The sequence below is a fragment of the Harpia harpyja genome, chromosome 25 (assembly GCF_026419915.1).
Source record: "Harpia harpyja isolate bHarHar1 chromosome 25, bHarHar1 primary haplotype, whole genome shotgun sequence".
NCBI classification, from domain to species: domain Eukaryota; kingdom Metazoa; phylum Chordata; class Aves; order Accipitriformes; family Accipitridae; genus Harpia; species Harpia harpyja.
Window position 1 is genome coordinate 698,452 of NC_068964.1, and position 21,502 is coordinate 719,953.

Genomic DNA, 21,502 nt, shown 5'->3' on the forward strand with positions numbered 1-21,502 from the left:
CCGGGACCCCAGGGCCCCCCCAGGACCCTCCTGTCCTTGGGGAGATCCCCCCCGGTACTGCAGGGACACTCGTGTCCCCAAGTGCCACCGGTGATGTCACTCCATGGGGTTTAATGGGCTGAAACGGGGCAAAAAAGGGTCAAAGCTGTAAAAAGAAATAAAGGTTTGGGTCATTGGGATGGGGAGAAGCAGTAAGTGACTGGGCCGAACTGGTGCTGCCACCTGGGAGGTGACACAGGGTGACGTGGGGGTCCCACCAGTGCCAAACTGGGATGGGAGTGTCTCCTCTGGGGTGATGTGGCGGTCCCACCAGTGCCAGACTGGGATGGGAGTGTCTCCTCTGGGGTGATGTGGGGGTCCCACCAGTGCCAGACTGGGATGGGAGTGTCTCCTCTGGGGTGATGTGGGGTCCCACCAGTGCCAAACTGGGATGGGAGTGTCTCCTCTGGGGTGATGTGGGGGTCCCACCAGTGCCAGACTGGGATGGGAGTGTCTCCTCTGGGGTGATGTGGGGGTCCCACCAGTGCCAAACTGGGATGGGAGTGTCTCCTCTGGGGTGATGTGGGGGTCCCACCAGTGCCAAACTGGGATGGGAGTGTCTCCTCTGGGGTGATGTGGGGGTCCCACCAGTGCCAAACTGGGATTGGGAGTGTCTCCTCTGGGGTGATGTGGGGGTCCCACCAGTGCCAGACTGGGATGGGACTGCCATCTATGGGGTGACACATGGGGTCCCACCAGACAAACTGGGATGGCGCTGTCATCTACTGCATGACACACAGGGACATGGGTTCCCACCAGTGCCAAACTGGTCCCCATTCCTGGATACACCCTACTGACACCTATACAAAAGGTGGGTGCGTGTGGGTGGGTGGACACCTCGGTTCCTGCTGCCCCACCAGTGGTTCTGGGTACATTGGGTCTTCGTGTCCACGTTACAGTGGAGGGACGTGACGACCAACTAATTTGGTTTCCTTAATTATCCATCAAGATTTCTGTGAGGGAATGACACATTTCCCCATGGAAGGGTTTGGATTGTCCATCATGTGAAGATTCTTGTCTTTTTAGATGTTCTCCACGTGAAGGTTCTTGTCTTTTTAGATGTTCTCCACATCTTCTCTGGGTGTTAACACCTCACCGGGTGTTAACAAAGCTCCCGGGAACACTCGCTACACTTTCTAGGTGGATACTTTCCGTAGGATGAAGGTTCAACAACAGCTTTCCACTTACTCATCCAGGAGGTCAATGGTTCCTAGGGAGGGAGAAAGACAACCAAGGTCTTGGGTTGCATGCAAATCTCAGGAATGAGTTATCTCGCTCCCACCATTTCCCATATTCCTTTCCCTCAAAAGTGCGTTTTCCCACCCAGCATTTCCCAAGGGATGGGTGTTGATTCCTCGTCCGCTCTCCTGGATGCCTGGAGGTGGTCAAAGCATCCTGCTGGTGTTGGGTCAGCACATGAACCTCTCTGTAGTGGACTACCCGTAGGAGTCTGCTGTGAGTTCAGCGCTTGTATGGCCTCCCATAAGTTCCTCACCTAATTAGTGTCATTGTTTTGCCATTTGAGTTGTTGGTTAATCAACCCCTTCCAGCTTTCCATCGCTCCATTCCTCAGAGCCTGGTAGGGTTTCAAAGTCCACTTAACTCCATGGTCAAGCCACCGTTTCTCTCCTATTTTTAAAAGGTGACCCATTATGTCCTGCAGTGTCGGGTACACACCAAACCATTGGTTTAATCCTGCCGTGGTGCTTGGCGGGTAAAACATTACCCAAACTCGTTACTCTTTCAGCTCCGGTTGTAAATTTCCATCCTTCAGAGGTTGGTGTCACAGGGGAGACTGAGTCAACTGACCAACTGTCCCAAAGGTCTTGCCCTTCCCAAGTGACTTTTGATAACTCCTCCTCCCATTACCAAATCCATGAGTGGTCACTGGTGGGACCACTTGTTGCTTAGAGCTTGGCCAACATGGTCCTGCCGCATGATGATACAGGTTCGTGTCCCCCCACCATTTGTGGAACCATTCAACCATCCAATACTCAAGGTAGAAGAAAATCCTGCCACGTTTCTACTGGTGGTCACTCGTATCAGTCCATCTGGCCACCCCAGTCGTATTTTTTTGGTGTGCGGCTCCATGCCCTATAGCAGTAGGACAGGAGATGGAGATCTTTGTTTCCAATATTTTCTTCTCTGTACGTCTCCATTCCCCATCTGCCAGTTGCGTTTTGCCCAGTCTCCTTGCCATCGCGTAGCACCAGCCCATACATATATGGTCCATATGTATGTGGTCCATATGCCATTTCTAAGAGCTAATACTTGTCTGCTGGTTGAGCAGAACCTTCTACTTGCTCCATTACCACAAGTCCATCAGCCACAGATCCAGCAGCAGCCGTTCCTTGCCGTTCACCTAATGTTTTATGAGCGCTCCCATCAGTCAGACACCATTTCGCGGTTGGTGGAGGTTGAGTTCAGGAGCATCCTGGGTAGGAGAACATGGAGGCTCCACGTATTAAGTGGCCGCTGCTATGTGCTCCATAGGTTCAGCAACTTTATTCTCCTTGGTCAAGCTACCTGTGATGGATATACAGTCCCACCTCTGTACAGTGGTCTTAGGTGCTACACCTAAAGGTGGTGGCTTAACACTGAAGAGGTTTAAGAAGAGGTATCGGCACATGGAAAGTTAAACTTCTTCCTTGAGTTGAAGGTTCGGTTGCTCCCAACCCTTCGTAACCTGCTAGAACCTCTTCAGAGGTTGAGGAACTGTGCTGAGCCCTCTGCCATGAGTCGGAGCTCCTCAGAGGTCCCTGTTGACATAGGCCTACCAATATCCCACCTTTCCCACCTGGATATGCAGTGAGAGGGGCTCATAGGGTGGAAGGGGCCCCATGACACATTCACATTGGCCTTTAGAAGCTCCAGGGCCTCTTCACGTGGTGCAGTCCATGCCCAGACTGCATTTTGCTTGAGTAAGTTACGGAGTGGTCATGTTATTCTATGAAATCCTGGAATATGTGTCCTCCAAAATCCTAAAGTCCCTGTCACACATGCAACTCCTTTATTCTCAGGGACGGGTTAACTCTTGGATTTCTTGTAGGACCTCAGCAAGAGCCATTTTCCTCCCACCTCTCCATCTGACTCCCCAAAACGTTACTTCCCAGCTGGGTCCTTATTTCTTTCCTTCCTCTACCTCAATTAACTGTTGGTGTGTTATAATCACCTCCCCAGCCCATTCCACAGCTTCTGCTGGGCATCTACCTACTAAAACATCATCTATGTGTTAGTCACCACTTGCCATTAATTTTCTTTACTGGTCATACCAGAGAGTTGGAGGGGGATGAGACTCGACAACCTTCTTCCAGCTCTTTTATCAACCCAGGAACAGGACAATAAACATCAGAAGGTTAATTTGTATCGTGGAATATTAACTATCTTGTTGTGGGGTAGAGGAGCAGCATTTGGCAACAGATTTGTAACTCTGCAGGTGTCCTTATCTACCATCGGTATTTGGGCTCCTGTGTCAACGAGGAATGTTCAACGAGGAACGCTGTATGTGGCAATCATTAACCATGACCGTCACCTCAGGACTTGGATACTCAGCGGTAGGAGCAGCGGCCGTGACTGCTTCCACCAAACTGCGCCTCGACACTGGTTTCCTGTAGATTCCCGGTCTAGGTGTAAGTGCTGATGGATTCGGGTCTATCGCCGAGCTCGCATCCTCTGGTTCCTGTTGTTCTCCTTGTAAATCCCACAGCGTCACCCCCATCTCCTGACACAGACCTCAGAGGACCATGACAAGAAGTTAATGAGGGGAAACCCGGGCACTAGAAGGGGAGTTGGCAGCTCATTGAACTGACTCGGAGAGAGCCCCTTATCCAAACGTATTTCCCGTCATCTCTGTGAGTGTTTCCCCATTTTCCCCTTGTGTTTTGCATGGAGACAGACCGTCTCTTTTTTATTCTGTTTATTTTAGCGGAGGTTCTCACCTGTTTTTTATCCCATGGGGTGCAGAGTGGTAAATCTACTAGCATACATTGAAGGACCAGAAAATAATTATATTCTTGGAAAATAACACCATTTAAGCCTGTCTGAACGGCTAAAGCTAACGATTTCTTAGCTCCAGGGGGATGGATGATCAGTGGGATGCAGAGCGCATCCCCGGCCCAAATTCGTAAAGGACTCGGAATATTTGGCCCTGTGGTATCCAGTACTGCCGGACTTGATGCTAACGGTGGAGCTTTAGCGGGGCTAAGGTGGAAGTGTTTGGGTCCGGCTGTCCAGATCCATGCCAGCCCCTCCACGGGTGTTTCTCCTGGGTTACCTCAGTGTCTCTCCCCCTGATCAATTAATTGGAGACGAGTTTTGTGCCCCTGTGGGCACGCTCTGTTGTTCAACTTTAATTATGGCTGCCAAGAGGGCAAGGAATCATCCTCGTTATTACCCGCAAATCTGCTTGTTTCCAGATATCCCAATCATGATCATCCACAGCACAATGATCGTGAACCGGGTCTAAAGTCACTTCCACCCACCTCCTCCTGCCCTCTTCACCTTCGGCAATTATCCGGGGCTGAAGTTTTGACTTGAGCAATCTAATTTGCATTTCTAAGTGCTTATACTTCACTTCCTCATTTTCCTCTTCCAACTCATCAGTCCTATCCCTCGCTCCTCCAAGACAACTGCCCAGTCACCAGCGCACGGCACCGTCTCCTTTTCCCTTCTCTAACCCACACAATGCTAGTCATTTGCTGAATCCCTGCCAAATATTACCGGCACCCAGCCAACGGCTCTCAATCTGGGATAAATCCCTCCTGGGATTTCACCATCCCTCTTCCTTCAATTTTTCTCCCGGTTGATGCCGCTTAGCATCTGTTTTTTCGTTCTTTGCCAAGGCACGGACATGCACAAATATCTCTGCTCACACCACAGCAGTCACGTCAAGCAGCTCTACTGGGACGTGTCCAGGAGAGATGCTAGTTCTGACATCACTAACATGCCACAGCTCGTTTGCATCTCTCAAAATACTCTGTCAATTAAACTTGAGGAGCTCGTTAAGAAATATAACGAACAAACAAGGGCTCAATCCCCTGTGCACAGAGTAGTTTATCACCTGAGTTTGCTTATTCACCACTCAAGTTGTGAGGTTTCATTACTTAGAGCTCGTTAATTTGTTTATTTGTGCATCTATGAGCAAAACGAGTTGCCCAGGTGATGATGCGAGCCCTCATCCTTCCTCCAGCGCGAAGCCAGCGTCCCCAGTGTCCCCCCAGGACACACAGCGTGAGCTATGTTAGCCCTAACCTGAGCAGGAGCTGAGTGACATCTGGGAAGTGACACAGGATGACATGTGGGTCACACCAGTGCTAGACTGGGCCAGACTGGTCCCCTCTCCACTGGCTGGCGTGGTGGGGGTGACTCACCTAGATGCCTCGGTCCGCAGTGGGGTCAGGGGGGGTCACCATTGTCCCCATCGTCCCCGAGGATGGCGGCACCCAGGGCCTGCAGCTGCGTCACGAGGGAGCTCAGCGCCGCTGGGGGGACATGAGGGGACACTGAGGGACATTGGGGGGCACCCAGGCGTATCACAGGACACTGGGAGGGACACGGGGACACCAGGGGGGATATGGAAACACCCACAGGTGCCACATGGGTCGGACCTACCTCTGCTGGAAGGATGCCCCATCCTGTCCTCGTGGGGGGTGGCCTGGGGGTGACATGAGGGGTGACACAGGGACAGCAGCAACCCCTGTCCCCAAGTGCCCTCCCAGACCGGTGCCCCCCCCTTCTCACCCCTTCCCTGTGCCACCTCCCCATGTCTCCAGCCCCCCCATGCCCCCTCTCTGTGTCCCCCACATCCCCACCCATGTCCCCAGACCACCTCACCTTGTCCCACGTCACCTCGTCCTTTGTCACCCAGCCGTGTGTCACCTCCTCAGCCACCCCCGAGGCCACCGCTGCGGGGACAGGGACAGGCTGCAGCGGGGACATGGCAGCCACCACTCACCCGCAGGGGCACAGGGTGGCACTGGGTCCCCATGGTGTCCCCAGTGTGTCCCCTGGCACCTGCCTCGTGTCCTCTCGTGTCCCACCAGCGATGTCCCCTGCCCAGTGTCCTCCCCATGTGTCCCCAGTGCATCCCCACTCACCGCTGCGCCGGACCCCGGCCGTTGTCCCCGCGAGGAGATGGGTGCTGCCTGTCACCTCGGCCACCGGGCTGGAGACAGTGTCACCATGTCACCCCCGGCCCCACACGTGGGTCAGGGCCATCAGGGTGGGGACAGGGCCACCATGTCACCCCTGGAGTCCCCAAGAGCAGGGACGGGGTCCCCTGCCACCCATGGGGACCCAAAGTCACTCCCAGGGTCCAAATATCCTCCCCAGTGTCCTCATGCTACCCTTGTGGCATGTCACCCGTGGGGTTCCCTCCCACCCTCAGGGTCCCCTGGCGTCCTTCAACACCCCCAAAGTGGACCCAGGCATCCGGGCCCCTTCCCCGTCACTCACTCGTCCCCCACTGGGTCCCGCTGCCACCGCGGCCGGTCCAAGGCCACCGCCGGGGCCACCAGCCCTGAGAACAGGGGACAGGGTGAGTCCCGGGCCGCCCACTGCAGAGGAAGGGTGACGGTGGCATCGGGGCCACCCTATTCCTGTCCCCACGCCTTGTCCTGTCCCCATCCCCGCATCCTCATCCCTGTCCCCATGTCCCCCCCCATCCCATGTCCCCCTCCCTGTCCCCATGTCCCCTTCCCCTCCCCGCTCCTGTGCCCCCCTGTCCCCACATCTCCCTCCCCGTGTCCCCATCCTTACCCCCCCATCCCTGTGTCCCCATACCCATGTCTCCCTCCCTGTCCCCATGTCCCCCTCCCTGTCCCCATGTCCCCTTTCCCGTTCCCATGTCCCCCTCCCCTCCTCACCTCTGTGCCCCCTGTCTCCACATCTCCCTCCCCGTGTCCCCATCCCCATGTCCCTCTCCCCGTCCCTGTACCCTGGAGGACACGGAGCCGCTCTCCCGCCCGGCGCAGGCGGGCACTGAGGGTGACCATGGTCCCGGTGGCTGCTGTCACCTCAGCCTCGCGTGCTGTCACCACCCCAGCCAGCCTGGGGGACACAGGGGACAGGGGAGACACGACACGGGGACAGGACCAGCAGTGATGTGGAAGCAGGGACACTGGTGACCTCCCAGTGCCCCCATCCCTGTCCCCTCCCAGTATCCCCCAGATGCCTCTCAGTCCATTCCCAGTTCCCTCCTAGTGTTCCCAGTGCCTCCCAGTATTTCCCCAGCCCCTATCGCAGTCCCCCCCAGCGTCACCCCAGTCCCTCCCACTCCCCCCCCAGTTTCTTCCCTGTTCCACCCCATCCCTCTTGGTGCTCAATTCCCCCCCAGGCCCTCTTAGTGCCCCTCCAGTTGTCCCCCAGTCCCTCCCAGTCCCCTCCCAGTACCTGGCAGCCGCCCGGGCCAGTCCCCCCAGTGCCTCCTCAGCTGCCTCTGCCCGTCCCCGCTGCTGCATCACCTCCTGCGCCAGGCGCTGGGACAAGTGCCACCACATCCCCAACGTGTCCCCAAGCCCTCCCGTGTCCCCAACATGTCCCTGCTCTGGGTCACCTGCCTGGTCAGATACTGGGACGCTGCTCACCGGTCACCGATGTCACCAGCATGTCCCCATCACGTCCCCAACCCCTCCCCAAGTGACCCGCTGTGATGTCTCTCCAGTGTGTCTCCACACTATCCGCAATCCATCCCTGTGTTCCCAGTATGTCCCCAGCACATCCCCAGCACGGCCCAGACATGTCTCCCTCTGTGTCCCCATGTCCCCAGCACACCCCCATGTCCCCAGCATGGCCCCACATGTCCCCAGCGTGTCCCCCATGTCCCCAGCAGACCCCATATGTCCTGTGCATGTCCCCAGCAGGCCCCCCTTTACCCCACACGTATCCCCAGCGTGTCCTCATATGTCCTGATCATGTCCTTCCATGTCCCCAGCAGGTCCCTATTTCCCCAGTCTGTCCCTGTATGTCCCATGCACGTCCCCATATAGCCCATGCATGTCCTCAGCAGCTCCCCATACGTTCCACATGTGTCCCCTCATTTCCCAAGCCAGTCCCACAGGTGTCCCCAACAAGTCCCCATATGTCCCACACCTTTCACTGTGTCCCCAGCAGGTCCCCATATGTCCCATGTGTGTCCCCCATGTCCCTAGCAGGTCCCCATACGTCCCACGTGTGTCCCCCTGTGTCCCCAGCAGGTCCCCATACATCCCAAGTGTCCCCCCATGTCCCTGCTGACCTTGGTGTCCCGACGCTGCAGCTCAGCGGTGGCCGCCCTCTCGCGCAGACTCAGCTCCAGCCGTGTCACCCGGCGCGTCCCCGCTGCCACCGCCGCCCCCAGCGTCCCCACCTGAGGAACCCAGGCGTTCGGGAGAGTGCCAGGAGGGACCCAGGCATCCGGGAGACCCCCCCAAAGGGAAACAGGTAACCCCTGGAAGGGACCCAGGCCTCCGGGAGACACCCCAAAGGGCAATGGGTGACCCCTGGAAGGGACCCAGACATCTGGGAGACCCCCCAAAAGGAAACAGGTGACACCCAGAAGGGACCCAGGCATCCAGGAAACCCCCCAACCCCGCTAAAAGGGACTCAGGAATGCCCCCGGGAGGGACCCAGGTGTCTGGGCACCCCCCAACCCCCCTAGATGGGACCCAGGTGCCACCCCCAGGAGGGATCCAGAAGTCCAGGCACCCACCTGCGCCTGCAGCACCCGCTGCGCCTCCTCCTGCACCCGCAGCTGCACCAGGAGGGCAAAGACCTTCTCCCGCCAGCGCCCCAGAAGCGCCTGCAGCCGGGGGGGGGCCACTGCCACGGGCACCCCGGGGGGGGGCAGCTGGGGGGTGAGAGGTGGCGGTGTGGGTGCTCTGGGGGCCTCCCCACCACCCCCAGGACCCTACCCCACAAGTCCCTGCGTAGCCCTGTTGCCCCCCAGAACCCTCTGTGGCACCCTAGGGCCCCCCCATTGCTCTCCAGCGGCACCTCACAGCACCCTAGGGCTCCCCGGCACCCAAAAACCCCCTCAGTGGCACCCTATGGCACCCCAGGGTCCCCCAGCACCCCAAGTCACCCCATTGTCCCCCTGGCCCCCCCTGTGGCACCAAAGGGCCTCCCCATTGCTCCCCAGGGGCACCTCACAGCACTTAGGGTTCCCCCAGCAACCCAAAAGAACCCCACATGGCACCCTATGGAACCTCAGGGGGCCCCAACACCCCCCAAATCCCAGGCCCTCCCCCAGTATCCTGGGTCGCCCCATCGCACACCAAGAACAGCCCCTGGCACTCCAAAGCCACTCCAGCACCCCGAAAGCTCCCCCAGGGCACCCTATGGCACCTCAAGACCCTCCAGAACCCCCTCCCCTCAAGCACCACTGCCCCCCGCAGCACCTCAGGGATACCCTGGATCCCCCCCAGAGCACCCCAGGACTCCCCCTCACTCCCTGGGTTGCCCCATTGCTCCCCAAGACCCCCTGTGGCACCCTATGACCTCCCATTGCTCCCCAGGGACACCTCACAGCACCCTAGAGCTCCCCCAGCACCCCAAAAGCCCCCCCAGTGGCACCCTATGGCACCCCAAAGCATCCCAGGAACCCCCCAGTACCCCTCCCCTGAATTGTCTCAGGAGCCCCCAGGGTCCCCCCTGGCACCCAAGAGGCACCTCACACCACCCCAGCCACCCCCTAGCACCCCAAAGGGCCCCCCAAGAGCACCCTATGCCCCCCCCGCCCCCCTAAAAGCCCCCCCAAGGGCACCCTGTGACCCCCCCAGCCCCACCTCACGGCCCAGCTCGCGCTCCTGCAGGGTCAGGATGTGGCCGAGGGCACTGAGCCGGGCCTGGAACAGCACCTGGGCCTGGCACTGGGAGGAATGGGGACAGTGTGGGGACACCGCAGGGGTATCGGGACACCGTGGGGACAGTGGGAACGGGGACATCCTGGGGAGAGGGGACACCATGCGAACAGGGTGACAACCTGGGGACACCAAAGAGACACGGGAACATTCTGGGGACACTGGACATCGGGACACGCTGGGGACACCCAAGGGACAGGGGACATACTGGGCACACTGCAGGGACATCCTGTGGACGGGGCCACCATGTCACCACCACTGTGGGGACATCCTGGTGACAGGGAGACACCCTGGGGACACCAGAGGGACAGGGGACGTCCTGGGGACACAATGGGGACAAGGCACAGGGCCACCATGTCCCCCCCCACCCTGGGGACAGGGCCACCACGTCCCCAAGGGGAGGGGACACGGCCCCCAGGGGACCCAGACATCCAGGCTCACCTCCTCCAGGGGCTGCCCCCCATCAGACTCCACCCCCTGGGTTTGACCACGCCTCCTCTCAGCATCAAGCTCCGCCTCCAGGGTCTGACCACGCCTCTTCTCAGCCTCAAGCTCTGCCTCCAGGGCTTGGCCATGCCTCCTCTCAGCATCAAGCTCCGCCTCCAGGGTCTGACCACGCCTCCTCTCAGCCTCAAGCTCCGCCTCTAGGGTCTGACCACACCTCCTCTCAGCCTCAAGCTGCACCTCCAGGGCTTGGCCACGCCTCTTCTCAGCATCTAGCTCTGCCTCCAGGGCTTGGCCACGCCTCTTCTCAGCATCTAGCTCTGCCTCCAGGGCTTGGCCACGCCTCTTCTCAGCATCTAGCTCTGCCTCCAGGGCTTGGCCACGCCTCTTCTCAGCATCAAGCTCCGCCTCCAGGGGCCTGCCAAAGGGGACCTAGGTGTCCAGGCTCTGGGGGTTACTGGGAGTGCTACTGGGAGCACTGGAATGGTTAGTGGGGGGTTACTGGTAACACTAGGGGGTTACTGAGAGCACTGGAAGGGGAAACTGGGGGATTGCAGAGAACACTGAGGGCTACTGGGAGGGTTAGTGGGGGATTACTGGGAACATTGGGGTGTTACTGGGAACACTGGAAGGGGAGACTGGGGGATTACAGGGAGCACTGAGGGTTACTGGGAGCACTGGGAGAGGGTTAGTGGGGGATTACTGGGAACACTGAGGGTTACTGGGATGGCTACTGGCAGCACTGAGGGGTACTGGGAGGTTACTGGGAACATTAGGGGGGTTACTGGGAGCACTGGAGGGGGTAACTGGGAGATTACAGGGAGCACTGGGGGGGGAAACTGGGAGATTACAGGGAGCACTGCAGGGGGGGAAACTGGGAGATTACAGGGAGCACTGGGGGGGGAAACTGGGAGGTTACAGGGAGGGTAACTGGGAGGTTACTGGGAGCACTGGGGGTCCTTACCTGGTGCTGGGACTGGGGGGGCGGAGCACGAAGTGCGACGGGGGGACGAGGCCCCTCAGCCCTGGGGGGTGGGAGGGACCCGGGTGTCCGGGGGGGGCGGGGAGGGGGGGCCCAGGCGTCGGGGGCTCACCAGTGCCTGGCGGCTCCGGGTGACTCTCGGCCATTGGTGGCACCTTGGGGGGGCAACTCCCAGTAAGTCCCAGTAACCCCATCATGGACCCAGTACCTCCCTATTCCTAGTCCCGGTGCCTCCCAGTAACCACCCCATGGCCCCAGTTAACTCCAAGTAACCCCCCCATGCCCAGACCCAGTACCGCCCAGTAGCCTCCAGTTAGGGCCTGTTCCCCTCTTCTCACATTCCCAGTACCCCCCCAGCCTCAATGGCTCCCAGTAACTACCAGTGACTCCCAGTTCCAACCTGCCATGGAACCAGTGACTCCCAGTCCTGCCCCCCACCCCAACACCCCCACTAACCCCCAGTGGCTCCCAATTCACTGACAGGCCCCCCAGCCCCAGGGACTCCCAGTACCCCTCCCCCCCTCCCAGTGGCTCCCAGTAGACCCCCATTCACCCCATCATGGTCCCAGGGGGTCCCAGTACACCCAGTAGCTGCCTCCCTCATATTCCCAGTGACTCCCAGTTCCCACACACACACTCCCAGTAATTCCCAATAACTCCCAGTAGACCCCCATTCACCCCATCGTGGTCCCAGGGGGCCCCAGTACACCCAGTAACCTCCTCCCTCGTATTCCCAGTACACTCCAACACTCCCAGTAATTCCCACTAGCCGCCAGTGACTCCTCAGTCCCTCCCTCATATTCCCAGTAACTCCCAGTTCAACCCACACAGATCCTCCCAGTATCTCCCAGCAGGTCCCCACTGCCCCCCTCAAGGTCCCAGTGGCTCCCAGTTCCCCCAGTAACTGCCCCCTCATATTCCCAGTGTCTCCCAGTTCCCCCTCCTTACTCCCAGTAACTCCCAGTGGCTCCCCATTACCCCCTCCTCACGATCCCAGGGGCTCCCACTAACTCCCAGTACCTCCCAGTACACCCAGTACCACTAAATCCCCGCCTCTCCTCACAACCGCGCGGCGCACGCCGGGAACGCGCCGCCGCCGCCGCTCTCCCCCTCCGCCCGGGATAGCCAATCAGCGCGCCGCACTGAGCGAAGAGCCCGCCCCCCTACCCCAGAGGCGGGAAAGCATCAACCAATGAGAGGCGGCGCCGCGCAGGTCCCGCCTCCACGCTGGCCAATGCAAGGCTGCGCCTGGGCGTGGGGGGCGGTGCATAGAACGCGGCGGCTCGTCCCGCCCCCTCACGGAGGCTCCGCCAATCAGAGCTCGAGGGGTGGGGCCTGGGGTAAAGCGGGGGCTTTGAGGGGGGGTAAATCTGGGCCCTGGGGGGGTAAATCTGAGGCCAGGAGGTAAATCAGGGCCCTGGAGGTGTAAATCAGGGCCTGAGGGGGTAAATCTAGGCCTGGGGTGGTAAGTGGGGTCCCGAGGGGGTAAATGGGAGCCCTGAGGGGGTAAATCTGAGCCCTGGGGGGTAAATCTGGGCCCTGAGGGGTTAAATCTGTGCCCTGAGGGCATAAGGGGGGTGCTGAGGGGGTAAATCTGGGCCCTGAGGGGTAAATCTGGGCCCTGAGGGGGTAAATCTGGGCTCTGAGTGATATAGTAAGAGTTGAAAGATCAAGAAAATGAGAATGAGCAGGAGGGAGTCGTGAGCAATTGCAAAGCTTAATTAAATGTTTGATGAATTTACCACCTTGCTGAGAAGGCGCAAGCAGAGGCCTTGCTCGATAGATAGGGCCGGAAAAGGTAAGAACTCCTGTCTTTGTTCTCGTCCTTGTAGATAATTTAGCTTAAACTAGCCGTGTGGTTTTACATCACTAATGAAAACTTAGATAATAAGAGCACTAACAAGCATTGGTTTTTTTTAGGGACTAACGAGCATTCTTTAGGATAAGATGTACCAAAACACGTAAAGGACCGCACTGCGCAGAATCACCTGAGGAGAGTCAAGTAGCGGACAAGTGAGGAAGACTATGGAAGACCACCAGAGGACTCCTGAAGACCACCAGAGACCTTCACTGCGCCTGTGTAAAGGGCATTTGCATATACTAATAGCTTCCTGGAAAACTAATGAATATATATGACATTTCTTAGAAATGTAGTGAATATGTATGTGGAACATGTACTTAACCTGCACAATTAGGCCTGACGGTGTGCACGATAGGTGGAGCGATCCCCCGTGCATCCAGCGCTGCAATAAAGAATGCCTGCTTCCTAAAACTCCAAAATCGAGGGTTAGAGAGTTTCTTCGACCGGCTTTTTCGGTGTCACAAGGGTGTAAATCTGTGCCCTGAGGGGTTAAATCTAGGCCCTGAGGGCATAAAGGGGGTCCTGGGGGGGTAAATCTGAGCCCTGAGGGGTAAATTTGAACCCTGAGGGCACAAAGGGAGCGCTGAGTGGGTAAATCTGGACTCCAAGGGGGTAAATCTGGTCCCTGGGGGCATAAAGAGAGCCCTGAGGGGGTAAATCTGAGCCCTGAGGGGGTGAATCTGGGCCCTGAGGGCATAAAGGGAGCCCTGAGGGGGTGAATCTGAGCCCTGAGGGGTAAATCTGAGCCCTGAGGAGCTAAATCTGGGCTCTGAGGGGGTAAATCTGGGCTCCAAGGGGGTAAATCTGGGCTCTGGAGTGTGAGTCTGGGCCCTGAGGGGTGAATCTGGGTTCTGGGATGCAAATTTTGGCCCTGGGGTAGTAAATGGGGGGTTCTGCGGGGTGACAGGACCCCGGCGCCCGGGTCGCTCCCATCACCCCGGAAGACTGGGTCCCTTTTGGGTGTGGGAGTGGCAGTGACGTAGGTGCCGCTGGCTGTGGGGACGGTACCCAAGGGGCACAGGGAGGTAGGTGCTGGGAGGGGGGGGGTCCCCACATGCGGACGCCTGGGTCCCTTGAGGGGGGGGATCCCAGGGGTGGGAGGGGGGAGCTGGGGGCAGGGGGTTGGGAACCGCACTCGGACGCCCCGGTCCCTCCGTGGTTGTGGAAAAGGGAAGTGGAAAACTTCCTGCGGCCGGACGCCTGGGCGCCTCGGAACGGCGATGGCGGCCGCGCCCGGATGCCTGGGTGCCTTGGAGTGGTGATGGTGGTCCCACCCGGACGCCTGGGTCCCTCTTCTAGGGGGGTGCGTCCCCTCCCAGGACACGTGGGTCCCTGGAGAGGGTCCCAGCCCCGGACGCCTGGGTCCCCAGGGAGGGGTTTTCCCACCCTGACACCTGGGTCCCATCCCCGGACGCCTGGGTCCCTCTTATCTCTATTTCGGGGTTGGGGAGGGCTCCCCTGGCTGGACGTCCCCACCTAGATGCCTGGGTCCCCCGCAGGATGTCATCTCCACCGCTGTCCCTGGCGGTGGCCTCGGCCACGGCGGCGTCGGGACGGGTGCTGCGGGCACTGGGGGAGCTGGCGGAGGCGCTGGGAACACCGGGAACGGTGGCGAAGGTGTTGGCAGAGGCGAAGGTGGTGCTGAGGGAGGCGGAGGTGGTGCTGGAGAGGCTGCAGACGGCGCTGGAGGACGCGATGGCGGCAGCGGCGGCGATGACGCCGCCAACGCTGGGGCTCAACGCCGAAGGGCTCTACCGGGCTCTGGGGACGGCCGCAGACGCCAGCGCTTCCGAGCTAGAGCGGGAACTGTGCCGGAATCGCCGGCGTCGCTGGGGTCTGTGGGTGGCCCGGACTGTTGCCCTGGTGCTGCTGCTTGTCTGCACCCCGCTGTGTGAGTATGGACCAGTATAGACCAGAATGGACCAGTTCAGACCAGTAGGGAGCCCTACAGATCCACCTGGACCCGTAATGCCAGAAGAGAACCTTACAGACCAGTAGGAAGCTTTACGGGCCAGTAGAGACTTTCTCTTGCCCTGGCCAGTATGGACCAGTTCAGACCAGTAGGGAGCCCTACAGTTCCGCTTGGACCAGTAATGCCTGTAGAAGTCCCTACAGACCAGTATGTACGAGCAGGGAGCCCGACAGACCAGTAGGGACCAGTTTAGACCAGTAGGTACCATAAGAAACCACTGTAGAGCAGTAAAGACCAGTACGGACCAGTAGGAAGTTCTGTGGACCAGTAGAGACTTTCTCTTGCCCTGACCAGTATAAGCCAGAATGCACCAGTTCAGACCAGTAGAGAGCCGTATAGGTCTGTTTGGATCAGCAATACCAGTAGAGAACCGTACAGATCAGTAGGGAGCCCTACAGACCAGTAGAGACTTTCCCCTGCCCTGACTGGTATGGACCAGTTTAACCAGTAGGGACCTTCAGATCAGTAGGGAGCCCTATGGATCTGCTTGGATCAGTAATGCTAGTAGAGAACCCTACAGGCCAGTAGGCAGTAGTACAGACCAGTAAGGAGCTATACAGACAAGTAGAGACTTTTCCCTGCCCTGGCCAGTAGGGACCAGTTCAGACCAGTAAGGACCAGTAGGAAGCCCTAGAGATCTCTTGGCTTAGTAATACCAATAGAGGACCCTACAGACCAGTAGGGACCAGTAGGAAACCCTACAGACTAGTAGAAGCTTTCCCCTGCTCTGACTAGTATAGACCAGTCTGGAGCTATATGGGCCAGTAAGGAGCTCTACAGACCAGTTCAAACCAGTATATACCAGCAGGGACTGGTAGGAGCTGCTGTAGACCAGTAGGGACCAGTAAAGACCAGTAGAATACCCTACAGATCAGTGTAGATCAGTATAGAGCTTCCCCTGCCCCAACCAGTATGGACTGGGGGACACTGGGAGGGGACTGGGGACATCAGGAGGGGTCTGGAACACTGGGAGGGGACACCAGGAGGTGACAGGGATGCCGGAACAAGACTGGAGACCCTGGGATGGGGAAACTGGGGACACTGGGAGGGAACTGGGACACTGGGAGGGGATGGGGACACTGGGATTGGGGACACCAGGAGGGGACAGGGGACACTGGGAGGGGAGTAGGACACTGGGAGGGGATGGAGACACCACAAAGGGACAGGGACACCAGGACGAGACTGGGGACACTGGGATGGGAATGGGGACATTGGGAGGGGACTGGGACACCAGGAGGGGACAGGGACACTGGAACAAGACTGGGGACACTGGGATGGTGGACACCAGGAGGGGACTGGGGGCACTGGGAGAGAACTGAGACACCGGGAGGGGACTGGGGACATTGGGATGGGGGACACCAGGAGGGGACAGGGGACACTGGGAGGGAACTGGGACACCGGGAGGAGATGGGGACATTGGGATGGGGGACACCAGGAGGGGACAGGGGACGCTGGGAGAGAACTGAGACACTGGGAGGGGACTGGGGACATTGGGATGGGGGACACCAGGAGGGGACAGGGGACACTGGGAGGGAACTGGGACACTGGGATGGGGGACACCAGGAGGGGACAGGGGACACTGGGGGGGGTGGGGACACCACAAAGGGACAGGGACACCAGGACAAGACTGGGGACACTGGGATGGGAGTGGGGACATTGGGAGGGGAGTGGGACACCAGGAGGGGACAGGGACACTGGAACAAGACTGGGGACACTGGGATGGTGGACACCAGGAGGGGACAGGGGACGCTGGGAGAGAACTGAGACACCGGGAGGGGACTGGGGACATTGGGATGGGGGACACCAGGAGGGGACAGGGGACACTGGGAGGAAACTGGAACACTGGGATGGGGGACACCAGGAGGGGACAGGGGATGCTGGGAGGGAACTGGGACACCGGGAGGAGATGGGGACATTGGGATGGGGGACACCAGGAGGCGACAGGGGACACTGGGGGGGGTGGGGACACCAGAAAGGGACAGGGACACCAGGACAAGACTGGGGACACTGGGAGGGGACGAGGACACCAGGTGATGTCCCCGTCCCCCGGCTGTCCCCGCAGTGTCCCTGGACGTGGTGCGGGAGGCGCTGGGGGTGACACAGGAGAGTCACCTCGTCCCCTGCCTGGCCACCATCGCCCTTGTCTGCCAGGTGGCCCTGTGGGGCGCGGGGACATCCAAGCGTCACTTGGCCACCGCCGCCAGCCACCAGCGTCACCAAGCCCTCCGCTACCCGCCCGCCTGGCCCGGGACATCGCCGCTGCCACCGCTGCCACCACCGAGGCGACCGAGGCCACCACCGCTGCCAATGCCACCCTGGGGATGCTGGAGGAGGTGGCCGGTCACCTGAAGACCCTGGTGGACGCTGTCACCCAGGACCTGGAGATGGCCAAAGGCTTCCCTGCCAGCGCCCGGGTCCTGGGGGACGTCGTGGTGGCCTTGGGGACAGTGATGGGGGACAAGGAGGGGACGCAGAGGTTGGCCCGGGCACTGGAGGCTCTGCCAGGGGTTGAGTAGGGATGGGGGTGGGGACACCCGGAGGGTCCTCCTCATCCTGGGGACAACCCGATGTCCCCTGTGCCATCTGGGGACACCCGGAGGGTCCTCCTCATCCTGGGGACAACCCGATGTCCCCTGTCCCATCTGGGGACACCAGGAGGGTCCTCCTCATCCTGGGGACACCAGGATGTCCCTTCTCCGTCCTGGGGACACGGGGATGTCCCCTGTCCCACCTGAGGACACCTGGATGTCCCTCCTCCTGGGGACACGGGGATGTCCCCTGTCCCACCTGGGAACGTCAAGGACGTCCCCTTTGTGGTCCAAGGACACCAGGGATGCGTTGGTGACACCGTCCCCTGTCCCCCCAATAAACCTCAGGGACACGCCAAGCCCCCGACCTGTTACTGGGGCTTGGGGACACGGCAGGGACATGGGGACACCAGGGCAAGGGGACACCCCCACCCCATTCCAAGGACACCAGGAAGGGGGATGTCCCCAAGCCGTCCCTGTCAAAGGGCTCAGGACTGTCCCCAGCGTCCCCAGGGGCACCCGGCTGGATGTCCCCAAGCCATGGGGGACATGGTGAGGACGCATCAGGACCATCAGCAGGGCCATGTTTGGGACAGCATTGGGGATACTGGGGACATCATTAGGGACATGCTGGGGGCCAGGATGGGGGACAAGCCGGTGCCACACTGGGGACGTCGCTGGGGCTGTGTTGGGGACATCTCTGAGGCCACCTTGGCCCCAGCATTGGGGACACTCCACGGACATCACCAGGGCCAGCGCTGGGGACACGCTGGGGCCACCAGTGAGGGGACACTGGGGACACTGGGGACACCATCGTGGCCAGCTCTGATGGACCCATTGGGGACGTGCCGGAGCCAGCACCGGGGACACGTTGGGGACATCGGGGGACATGGGGGGGCACGTTGAAAGTTGTGGGTGGCCGTGTTGGGACCCCACTGGGGACACGGAGGGGGGACACTGGGGGCTCTGGGGCTGCACTGGGGACAGTGGGGGACATGAGGGGCTGTGGGGACATCAGGGGACATTGCGGGGGGACACCAAGGACTGGAGCCCCGCTGGGGACACTGGGGGGGGGACATCACAGAGCATGGGGCTACATTAGGGACATCGGGGGACACGGGGGGTCGTGGGACCCTGCTGGGGACATCGGGGGACACCGGGGGGCTGTGGGACCCCCCTGGGGACATCGGGGGACACCGGGGGCTGTGGGACCCCCCCTGGGGACACCGGGGGCTGTGAGCGGCCGTGCTGGGGCCCCGTTGGGGGACATCGGGGGACCATCGGAGGCGGTGGGGTCCTGTTGGGGACACGGGGGGGGAACCCACCGAGGGGTGGGGGGGGCTGTACCGCCGTCACGGGGCCGGTGACGCCCCGCTGGCAGCGTCCCCTCGCCCAGCCCCCCCCGTGGGCCGAGCCTGGCCCAGGTCCGGGATCGTATCCGGCCTCGCCGCCGCCGCCACATCCCGGCCCCGCGTGTCCCCACGGCGTCTCCAAGGGGTCCCCAACGCTGCCACCACCTATGGAGACCCCTGAGGCCACGGGGGCCATCGTCCCCCCCGAGGTGGGACAAATCTCAGCGCCGGATGGCGGCGGGTGGGGGGACACAGGGAGGTGGGGGGGGTGACAGAGGGGACAGGGGGTGGCAGGGGGGGGGAATGGGGACGGGGGGCAGAGGGGATGGGGGGGACATGAGGGGCAGGGCAGTGGCGGGGGGGGGACAGGGTGGCGGGGGGTGACAAGGGGATGGGGGGACAGGGTGGTGGCAGAGGGAATGGGGAATGGGGTGGGGGGGGTGGCGGGGACAGGAGGGGGGGTGGGGGGGGACGGGGGTGGCAGAGGGGACGAGGGACATGAGGGTGACGGGGGCTGGGGGTGGTGAGCGACGAGGGGACGGGGCTTGTCAGGGGACAGCGGGTGGCAGTGATGGGTGACAGGACAGAAATAGGGACAGGGGGACGGGGGGGGACACACGGGGGGACCCCAGAGGGACAGGGAGGACGATGGTGGGGACAAAGGACATCGGGGGGCCCCAGGGTGACATCAGGGGACCCCAAAGGGGACGAGGGACATAGGGGAACCCCAGGGTGGCATGGAGACAGGAGAGGGGACCCCCAGAGGGGACAAGGGACATTGGGGACCCTGCCACCGGCTCTGTCCCGTCCCCAGGTGTCCCCGGAGCTGCTGGAGCCATTGGTGACTGTGGTGGCCATCCTGGGCGAGCTGGGGGCCACGCCAGGGGACATCCCCCTGGCCGGGTCACCGGGCTCGCTGCGGGCCAGGCTGGTGGCCCTCGTCGCCAGCATCCGCCGGGCCATGGACCACCATCACGGAGATGCCACCCGCCTCCGTCGTGCCCTGGCCACCGCGGCCACTGCTGGAGCCGCCACCGTGGCCACCCTCGAGCCCGCTGTGGTCCCACCGGGGGATTCCGCTGTCCCCAGGGCCACCGCAGGGGACGCCTGGGCCATCGTGGCGACCATCACCCGCGAGTGGCGGGAGGCGGTGGCCTCGGTGGCGGCCACCTGGGCCACGGTAGCGGGGGACGCCGCGCACCTGAGGGACGCCTGCGGGACCGCGGCCACCGCCGGGGCCACCGCCGGGGCCACCGCCGGGGTCACCGTGGGCCACCTGGCAGCGGCAATGGCCCAGGAGGACAGGGCACGCCAGCAGCTGCTGGCGGCCACCCGGGCACTGCCGGTGGCCTCGGAGGTGGCTACGATGGCCGAGGTGGTGACGGCCCACAAGACACGGGTGTCCGAGGCCAGTGCGGGGCTGCAGGCGGCCGCCAAGGCCACCGAGAAGACGGCGGCGGCAATGGTGGAGACGGCGGCGGCTGGGGAGAGGGGACGGCTGGCGGCGGCGGCCCACAAGCCCCTGGGACGCTTGGTGGCCGCCTGTCACCAGGCCACCCTCTTCTACTGTCACCTGCGGCGCCGCCTCGAGGACATCGAGGCCGCCGTGGCTGCTATGGCTGCTGGCCACGGTGGCCCTGAGGCTCCCGGAGTGGCCCAGGAGGGTCCCGGTTTCCCCGGGCCCACCACGACCGTGCAAGGAGGTCCTGGCGTCCCCGAGGACCTGATGGCGGCGGTGGCAGTGGCCGAGGCGCTGTGGGACGCTAGCGCCCGCCTGGCCAAGTGCCACCTCTTGGGGACGCTGCGGGTGGCCCGGGGGCTGTTGGTCAACCCCAACGTCCCCGAGGCCACCACCGTGGCCCAGCGCTGCCGGGATGCCACCGCCGCCCTCCCGGGGCTGCTGCCGCGGGGACCACGGTAGGGGACGGTGGCTTTGTTGGGGACCGGTGGCTTCGTTGGGGACCGGTGGCTTCACTGGGGAGCACTGGCATCAACGTCACTGCGGCAGTCTTGGTTCCGTGTCACTTTGTCCCCAACGTGTGTGTGCCCCCCCCCGTATCTCCTTTGTCCCCACGTCCCCTCCTGTGTCAGTCCACCCTCCCGTGTCCCCATGCCACCTCCCATGTGTCCTCTTCGTGTCCCCTCCACGTCCCCATGGGGGTTGCTGGTGTCCCCAAAGCCACCACGACCATGCAAGGGGATGGGGGGGGGCCCCCTGTGTCCCCATGGGGAAGTTCAATGTCCCCAAGGCCACCGTGATGGCCCAAGAGGGTCCCGGTGTCCCCAAGGCCAGCACAGCCACGCAGAGGGATCTCCTCCCCCGTGTCCCCTCCACCTCCCCCATGTCCCCCACGGTCTGTCCTTGTCCCCGTATGTCCCTGTGTCCCCATGCCCCCCCCCCCGCCCCCAAAAACAGAGGTGGGGGGAACTTGCGGTCCCCCGCCCCATCAGGGAGGTGACACCCGTGTCCCCCCCATCAAAAGGGGGA

General features: G+C 61.4%; 3 protein-coding genes across 3 annotated transcripts; 2 read left to right on the forward strand and 1 right to left on the reverse strand.

Moving 5' to 3' along the window:
- Positions 1-962: 962 nt before the first annotated feature.
- On the reverse strand, positions 963-11,698 carry LOC128135856 (coiled-coil alpha-helical rod protein 1-like). The gene is made up of 14 exons (XM_052774948.1): positions 11,414-11,698; positions 11,284-11,344; positions 10,317-10,737; positions 9,801-9,884; positions 8,726-8,863; positions 8,273-8,383; positions 7,429-7,514; positions 6,974-7,086; positions 6,493-6,556; positions 6,135-6,202; positions 5,872-5,942; positions 5,650-5,692; positions 5,409-5,519; positions 963-1,249 (listed from the first exon to the last, which is right to left on the reverse strand). The coding sequence occupies exons 1-13, from the start codon at positions 11,496-11,498 to the stop codon at positions 5,434-5,436; spliced, it is 1,431 nt and encodes a 476-aa protein (XP_052630908.1). The 5' UTR covers positions 11,499-11,698; the 3' UTR covers positions 963-1,249; positions 5,409-5,433.
- A 2,459-nt stretch (positions 11,699-14,157) lies between these two features.
- Positions 14,158-17,895, forward strand: LOC128135912 (uncharacterized). Its single transcript, XM_052775018.1, has 3 exons — positions 14,158-14,187; positions 14,662-15,053; positions 17,197-17,895. Exons 2-3 carry the CDS (start codon positions 14,663-14,665, stop codon positions 17,481-17,483), a joined length of 678 nt encoding a protein of 225 aa, XP_052630978.1. The 5' UTR covers positions 14,158-14,187; position 14,662; the 3' UTR covers positions 17,484-17,895.
- On the forward strand, positions 17,519-21,050 carry LOC128135829 (uncharacterized). The gene is made up of 3 exons (XM_052774901.1): positions 17,519-17,646; positions 18,992-19,223; positions 19,829-21,050. Exons 1-3 carry the CDS (start codon positions 17,519-17,521, stop codon positions 20,933-20,935), a joined length of 1,467 nt encoding a protein of 488 aa, XP_052630861.1. The 3' UTR covers positions 20,936-21,050.
- Positions 21,051-21,502: the final 452 nt, after the last annotated feature.

Bases quoted from the DNA above. Each gene is read 5' to 3' on its own strand.
- LOC128135856 (XM_052774948.1), bottom strand. From the start codon at position 11,498: ATGATGGGGTTACTGGGACTTACTGGGAGTTGCCCCCCCAAGGTGCCA. The intron at 8,384-8,725 runs GTGGGTGCCTGG...TGGGTTCCTCAG, and splicing joins AGCGGGTGCTGCAGGCGCAG to GTGGGGACGCTGGGGGCGGC. The intron at 6,203-6,492 runs GTGAGTGACGGG...CACTGTCTCCAG, and splicing joins CGGGACCCAGTGGGGGACGA to CCCGGTGGCCGAGGTGACAG.
- LOC128135912 (XM_052775018.1), top strand. From the start codon at position 14,663: ATGTCATCTCCACCGCTGTCCCTGGCGGTGGCCTCGGCCACGGCGGCG. The intron at 15,054-17,196 runs GTGAGTATGGAC...CTGTCCCCGCAG, and splicing joins GCTTGTCTGCACCCCGCTGT to TGTCCCTGGACGTGGTGCGG.
- LOC128135829 (XM_052774901.1), top strand. From the start codon at position 17,519: ATGGCCAAAGGCTTCCCTGCCAGCGCCCGGGTCCTGGGGGACGTCGTG. The intron at 17,647-18,991 runs GTAGGGATGGGG...GAACCCACCGAG, and splicing joins GAGGCTCTGCCAGGGGTTGA to GGGTGGGGGGGGCTGTACCG. The intron at 19,224-19,828 runs GTGGGACAAATC...TCCCGTCCCCAG, and splicing joins GGGCCATCGTCCCCCCCGAG to GTGTCCCCGGAGCTGCTGGA.